This window comes from Bombyx mori, chromosome 8 (assembly GCF_030269925.1).
Source record: "Bombyx mori chromosome 8, ASM3026992v2".
NCBI classification, from domain to species: domain Eukaryota; kingdom Metazoa; phylum Arthropoda; class Insecta; order Lepidoptera; family Bombycidae; genus Bombyx; species Bombyx mori.
In genome coordinates this window covers 15,049,915-15,057,930 of record NC_085114.1, presented here as the reverse complement: position 1 = coordinate 15,057,930, position 8,016 = coordinate 15,049,915, and the positions used below count along the sequence as shown (strand labels likewise).

Below are 8,016 nucleotides of genomic sequence, written 5' to 3'. Positions count from 1 at the left end.
AATTGCACTAGAGAACAAAATGAAACGATGGAACACTATGCAAACAGATTAAAAGGTCTTAGTCGGGATTGTGGCTACACTAATGACTTCCTGGAACGACAATTACGTGACCGCTTTGCCACTGGATTGAATCATCCAGATTTAGAAACCGACTTGAAACAAAAATGGCCTGATTTAGTTCAAATGGTAGACGGAATACCACGAGAAGTAACCTTCCAACAAATTTTTACAATCTCTCAATCAAGAGAACAGGCAGAACAAGACACACCACGAACAAGTATTAAAAAAATAAATAGGAGCAAAACCAAAACCGTACCATTACATCAAAATACAACACGAAAATTAAATCCAATGCATTGTTTACGCTGTGGAAAAAAAAGAACGGCACAGCCTATCACAGTGTTCAGCCAAGGACCATATTTGTAAAGAATGTAACACGAAAGCACACTTTGAGAGTTGTTGCATTAAGTCTGGACGGGCATACATCAGCTATTCACAAGGGAGCCGAAAATCAATTAAAAAAATAACAAGACCTCATAAGTCCTCAACATCATCATCATCATCATCTATCAGTAATAACAAAGAAGAAAGCGATGATGAAGTTATCTGCAGCGTCTTGGGTACACGTAAGAGAGAATGCAAACAAATCGATGTACGGATCAATGACATACCTTGCACTATGGATTGGGACCCCGGCTCTGCGTATTCAATAATAAACACGACATTGTGGAAAAAATTAGGATCACCATCTTTACAACCCGCCCCGAAACTCAAGGCCTACGGCAACACAAACTTAAAAACAAAGGGAATTACGAAAGTGACAGTCGAAGTCGACGGACTGCAAAAACTTCTACCTGTGGTCGTAATGAAAAATGCCAAACCAATGTTATTTGGTTTACATTGGAGTGAAGTTTTTGAAATGGAATTTCCAAAACCAGTATACTCCATCAAAACATCAACACCTATGACTCTTAAACAAATATTGGATAAACATGTACAACTCTTTGATGGAAAACTAGGAAAAGTTAACAATTATTACGTAAACATACATGTCAAACCAGAAGCTGAACCGATCCACCTTCCTGCACGGCCTATAAAATTCAGCATGAAAAAGAATATAGAAAGGGAGTTAGATCGTCTGATCTCAGAAGGGATTGTGGAAAAAGTAGATCCTAATGTTACACCTATTGAATGGGCTACACCCACAGTTAACATTTTGAAATCTACAGGGGAAGTTAGGATATGTGGAGACTACAGAACTACACTTAATCCAGTACTTATTAAACATCTACACCCAGTTCCAATTTTCGATCAACTACGCCAAAATCTCGCAAACGGTAAATTATTTTCAAAAATAGACCTTAAAGACGCATACTTACAATTTGAAATAGCACCAGATTCGAAAAAGTACTTGACGTTGTCAACCCATAAAGGGTATTTCCAATACAATAGAATGCCTTTTGGAATATCGACTGCTCCTTCAATTTTTCAACATTTTCTGGATCAATTGCTTGGCGATATCACCAATGTAGCTGTATATTTTGACGACATAGCTATAGCAGGGAAAGATCTTTCAGAACATTTACAAACTTTATCTATTGTATTCGATCGCTTACAAAACGCTGGCCTAAAAGTTAACTTAAAGAAATGTAATTTCTTACAGAATCAGATTGAATACCTAGGTCACATAATAGATAAACATGGCATCCACCCAACCAAATCTAAAATTGATGCCATAACTAAGGCCCCAGCACCGTGTAATGCAAAAGAACTACGATCATTTTTAGGACTAGTTAACTTTTACGAACGGTTTGTACCACATCTTCACGGGATTTGTTCGGATCTTCACGATCTAACTAGTGAAAAAAATAGATGGCGTTGGACTGATCATGAAAACAGAATATTTGAAGATACAAAGAAATGCATAGCTTCTTCACAACCATTAATTGCATTTGACGAGAAACGTCCCCTTTATTTAGCATGTGACGCTTCCGAAAAGGGATTGGGTGCAGTATTATTCCACAAGGACTCGAACATAGAACAACCAATTGCTTTTGCTTCAAGGAAATTACGACCAGCGGAAATGAAATATTCCGTTATTGATCGTGAAGCTTTAGCAATAGTATTTGGTATAAAAAAATTTGATCAGTACTTGAGAGGAACGAAATTTAATCTAGTTACGGACCATAAGCCTCTTATACATATTATGGGTGCACACCGCAACCTTCCTAAACTAGCCAATAACCGATTGGTAAGATGGGCCCTAGTAGTGGGAAGTTATCAATATGACATTTACTACAGGAAAGGTGAAAATAACACATTAGCTGATTGCCTTTCCAGATTACCAAACCCTGAAACTGAACCTTCCGAGACAGAAGGGCTTGTACATAAAATAGATCTACGTCTTTTGAGCACTCGAATGACTGACCTTAACCTATCAGAACAGTTACTTATGAATACAACTTCAAAGGATCATATACTCACAAAAGTTTGTCAAAATTTAAAAACCGGCTGGAGAGAATCAGAATACAATCCAGAAATGAAACCATTCTACAGAAACCGGACTGAATTATCTGTTGAGAATAAGATACTCATGAGGCAAGGACGCATCGTTATACCTACAGCACTACGAAAAGCCATTCTTACATACCTTCATCGAGGACATCCTGGCATTTCTGCTATGAAAGCACTTTCACGTTACTATGTTTGGTGGCCTAACCTTGACGAAGACATAGAATTATTTGTCAAGAAATGTACCAGATGCCAACAGAACCGCTCTTGTAATCCTGAACTTCCTGTATTTTCCTGGTCCATACCAGAAGAAGTATGGGAGAGAATCCATATCGACTTTGCTGGACCGTTCGAAGGATCGTATTGGTTGGTATTGTGCGACGCTCTCTCCAAATGGGTGGAAATACGACCGATGAAACACATCAACACCAGATCACTTTGTCTTACATTAGATAACATATTTTGTACATTTGGCTTACCAAAAATGATTATATCCGATAATGGACCTCAATTTACATCTTATGAATTTAAAGAATATTGCACAAAACAATCTATTTTACATGTCACATCATCTCCATATCATCCTCGGACAAATGGGCTGGCAGAACGTTTAGTCAGAACATTCAAAAATAGAATGGCATCGGTAGACAACACAAATCTCGAGCGCCGACTATTAGAATTTTTGTTTACATACAGAAACACTCCGCACTCGTCCACTGGTAAATCTCCAGCTGAGATGATGTTTGGACGACAATTGAATTGCATACTTTCCAACATTCGGCCAGACAAAAGAAGATTAATGCAGTATTTACAAGTAAAAGAAAACATTCGTACCACATCACCGAGTTACCGACCAAGTGACCAAGTATATATTAAAACACGCAATGATAAAATATGGGAACCAGCGGTAATTACATCCCGAAAACATAAATATTCATATATTGTTTCAACACCAGGAGGACTAGAAAAACGAAGACACGCTGATCACATCAGGCCACGCGAGTCCTCCACCTCAGAAACCCCGAGGAATGAAAGGGCGCATTCTTCTATGCTGCCGGCGACTGCTTCTCCAGACATTGGAATGGAAACAACAATTAACGAAAGGCTAACTAAAAACAAGAATTCAGCAGCAGTACCATTACCTACACCGCAGTCACCTACAAATGTACAAATTTCTCCAAATTCACCTTCACAGCATTCGAAGTTATACTCCTCACCTGCTCCGGTCTACACTCCTGTGCCATTTGCTCCGCGTCGAAGTAATCGACGTATACAGGCACCCCGCCGTCTGATCAACGAGATGTAGATGGGGAGGAATGTTGTAACCTTCTTTTCCATATTCCATTATTTGAAATATACTTCGAACACATTGTCATTTTTACCATCTATCATTATTATATTTTATGCTATGTCTTGAAAACATTGTTTTATTATATTTATAATAACTTCTAGCGTGTGTGACTTACTTGCACATACATTTTTTTTTGTTAAATAAAAATTTCTTCAGCATTAAACGTATAAATGTGGAGACTTATTAACAGTTCGACTTCTGTGCACAAGTATGAGAAAATGAAATCAAGTCGATGACTATGGCATTTCGGGTTCTTCCAAAACGGCTATTGAGTTTTTAGTGTATTTCCACTTTTTGTGAATTATTGAAGCTCATTTAATTCAATTTTCATACAACAAAGAGAAATTCGACCATTGTTACAAAATAGTTGCTAGTATAGCTTACATTCCCTCTGCGTATTCATTCATAGACGAAACAAAAAGTTACCGCATGTCAAAGAATTTACAAATAATCATAAGATTCATAAGTAATCTGTGCAAAGAATAAAAACAGCACTCCGGATTTACTAAATTTGTTTTAAATTACTTTCAAAATGTATTTCCAATTGTGTTTCCTGTTATTCACAATTCTTGGTATAAGCAATGTGGAAGCATCTACAGGTTACGACTTTGGTGACTTTTTGGCTACTGTTTTAGGTATCGGTATAGCCGTTGTAGGAATTTTAGCCTGTTTGGGTAATTACGCACGGCAAAGGGCGAGAAACGAGTTTATATAGGTTCATCAAAACTTGTAAGTGAATCTATAATTTTCTAATCTGCACAATTCAAATAAGTAATTGACATAGCCTTAATTTGCCTTGATGAACCAGTTTTGTTTTGTAAAACCAGTTGCGCAAATACCCGCTTTAATTAGCAAGTAAAATAGTTTAAAAATATGAACGTGATGTTTTAATCTTTTTCAGGCCATCTTGTTTCAGCACACGCAAGTCTAGAATAAATGAATATGGAAAAAAATATCTCATTCCATCCCATATACCTGTCATCTATCCAAGAAACTTCCAAGCTATATAGAATAAGTTAAAAGTACTAATTTACTGTTTCGTTATTATATAAATGTAATGAATATTAACTAATAATACATTTATTACTAAATTATTTTGTTTTTTAATCTTACATATCACGTGTCTCCAAAATGATTTTCAAAAAAGTATAGTGCAGGAAATAGGAACTTCTACGTTTCCCACATTCAGACCTCCACACGACTTAGTAATCCAGAGCACAAAATTATGAGACAATTCGAATAAATAACTCAAACACATTAATGTTGTAAATATATTGTATAATTAAAAAGAAACATTTCACTCGCACATCCACCACGACACACACATAACAAGAACATGATAATCAAATGTCTCATAAAATCTTGAATTGCAATAAATCATAGAATACTATTCTCTAAAATGTCAATTTCATTTAAAATTTCATTCTTTTTTGACATTTTCTCTTTTTGATCTTTATCAGGGCTCTTAAGAAGCCCTGCTTTTATTTTTTCCTCTAGAAACTCTATTTCTCTAAGCTTTTTTCTGAGATTCTTGAGGCGTTTTGTCGGATCAGACTGAGATATACTTTCAGTCGGTACTGACTGACTAGGTACGGTTGGTTCTTGTATTTCACATTTGGCAAGTTTTTCTGCAGCTTCTTCAACACCTGTAACTAAAAATTTAGAGTTCATAAAAATCAAAATTCTCTAACCAAATGTTCACTGCAATAATATTGGTTATTTTTAGTGGTGTGATTGAAGATTACATTTAAAATATAAAGTAACTAAGTTCAAAAATTTAAAATGGGTAAAGTATTAAGAATCTTTAAAAATAATGTATCAAAATTTTTGTGAACTATCGGCTTGATAGCTCTTGTCATTTTTTAAATATGTTTTTGGAAGCTAAGGTTTACATATTTACTAAAAATTGCCTTAAACGTTCATGTTCACCAGCCGTGTATGCCAGCAAAATAATAATCTTCTATAATATGAATAGGATAGTATGCTTCCTAATATTGCTATTGAGCTTTTTGAGACTGCAACTTAAAATCCCTAATACTAATTATTCCTCAAAAGTTATTCTGTAAGATTACCCTGTCTTATTCTTTATTTGTGAAAGCTATTCATAAACATGACAATGTGTTGCTGTTTTGACTAGATTAATTTCCCTTAACTGCGTTTGAACTCCCTGTCAAGTGTCCTTCTATATTCTTTGTCACTTGATGAAGCTGTTGTGGCCTAAGTGATAAGAAGCCCGGTGCATTCGTATCAAGCGATGCAATGGGGTAGGAATCTGCAGTCAGGTACCATTTTTTCTAGTAAAATAAGTACATAACAAATGTTCATGATTGACTTCCACTGTGATGGAGTAAAATCGTGTATTAAAAATAAAACCCATAAAATTATAATCTGTATAATTAGTGGTGGTAGGACGTCTCATGAGTACACAGGTAGATAACACCACCCTGTTTATTTTTGTCGTGAAGCAGTAATAGATTTTGCTTTGAAAGGTGGGGCGGGGCAGCCATTGTACTGTAAAAGGTTGGTGGTATTTAGGTTGTAGATGTTTATGGGCTCCAGTAACCGTTTAACACCAGGTGGGGCATGATTTTTTCCAACGAAATAAGAAAAAAAGCATATTTATTACTCATTTCATCCTTAAGTTTTTTTATTCTAAAAATATTATATAGCAAAGCTCTAGATAGTTTCTATAGCCAGGGTGATATTACTGCAGGAATCTAGCAAGTGCTGGAATATTTTCTTTTATGTAATTTAAGAGTACCTAGCGTGCTAGAGGAAGAGCACCAGCTAGATGGGTGGACCAATTTAAGGAGGTGACTAGAGGCCAGATACAGGAAGCGGTACTTATGGCGCAGAACCGGACCGAGTGGAGGAGATTGACATACAGTCATGATCCTCAGCATAGAGGGAACGACCAGAAAGAAGTCACCTCACACAGAAAAGTACCTTAAATTTTTTCATGAAATATTAATTCAGTAAGGACTCAAAGCTTCATTTATTATATATGAGCCCTATAGATAAGCAGATGAGCTCAATGACCATTTGATGATGTAATAACATATTACACCAAGTACCATTTTGCTTCAGGAACAACAAAAAATGTTTTTTTTTATACCTGTCTTCTTTTTCTTTTTCTTCTTTTCAACAGTTATAATCATTCCAGGTATAGGTTGGATAGTGCTTCGTTGACCTTTCTTCTTTTGTGCTTGAGCTACAATCTCAGGTGTAAGTCCAACCGGAAGTCCATCATTTTGCCTGGCCCTGAACTGTTTTCCTTTGCTTTCATACAACGGTACCTCTTCTTGAGGTACATAACCTTCTTTTATTCTTCTCGGCTTGCGCCAGGTTCCATCAGGTCTTTGAGTTGCAGGAATGAATTTACTCCCTTGAATGTTGAAATTTTTAAAAGTTAAGTTTAAATTAATTTTGTAAAGTTTTTGTAATTAGTTTTATCTTTGAAAATCAGTAAAAGTTAAGCTCGATTAGAAATATATAATAGACTGTTAATTAACAATAATAGGTAATATATTTGGATGAAAAATTCAAGTATTTAAAGGACAGTTCTTCCTATAATTATTGTGTGAAACGTTAAACTCTAATGTTTACAAAAAAATCGTATTGTATCAATTAATTCGAATATCTTCAATCACACGAAACGTGGTTAATGTGAAAACTACTAGAGAAAGCGGTGAGGCTTGAAAATTCTTCAATCGTGAATTTTTTTGTACACTAACCATCAGCGTCGTGCTCATAAGCCGTTGGTGTTGACATTATAATACATAAGATTTCAATTTGTATTTCAACATTTATAAATCACGGCAATGTATTCTTAAATAATGAGCTATTTTCGTGGTACTCTACACAGTCAAACCAAGATTCACACAAGAAACTATTTTGACAAATAAAATATTGAACCGCTTTGTTTGACACATAACAGAGGGACCATAGATTGTTACTTTTTACATATATAGCACTCGGTTTCTTTCTCTGCCATCGTTACTCGTGTCGAGTTTGATGGTTTAATTTTATTATTTCAAAGATACATTAAAATACTTTGTTAAATGAGAAATAAGATTAATTTATCTGAAATAAAATGATATGATACAAAATTAAAGGAAATAGTATGCTAGTAAGATGAGAATTGACTGCTATTT

At 35.3% G+C, this 8,016-nt stretch overlaps 1 protein-coding gene and 1 long non-coding RNA gene across 3 annotated transcripts; one reads left to right on the top strand and one right to left on the bottom strand.

Moving 5' to 3' along the window:
• Positions 1 to 884: 884 nt before the first annotated feature.
• LOC101738922 (uncharacterized protein K02A2.6) lies at positions 885 to 4,956 on the top strand. Its single transcript, XR_209640.5, has 2 exons — positions 885 to 4,591; positions 4,764 to 4,956. It is a non-coding gene; the product is annotated as an uncharacterized protein K02A2.6 (long non-coding RNA).
• Positions 4,957 to 5,119: 163 nt separating this feature from the next.
• On the bottom strand, positions 5,120 to 7,815 carry wibg (Wibg protein). 2 transcript variants are annotated; one of them, XM_012697925.4, is made up of 3 exons: positions 7,597 to 7,815; positions 6,978 to 7,247; positions 5,120 to 5,508 (listed from the first exon to the last, which is right to left on the bottom strand). In XM_012697925.4, the coding sequence occupies exons 1-3, from the start codon at positions 7,631 to 7,633 to the stop codon at positions 5,240 to 5,242; spliced, it is 576 nt and encodes a 191-aa protein (XP_012553379.1). In that variant the 5' UTR covers positions 7,634 to 7,815; the 3' UTR covers positions 5,120 to 5,239.
• Positions 7,816 to 8,016: the final 201 nt, after the last annotated feature.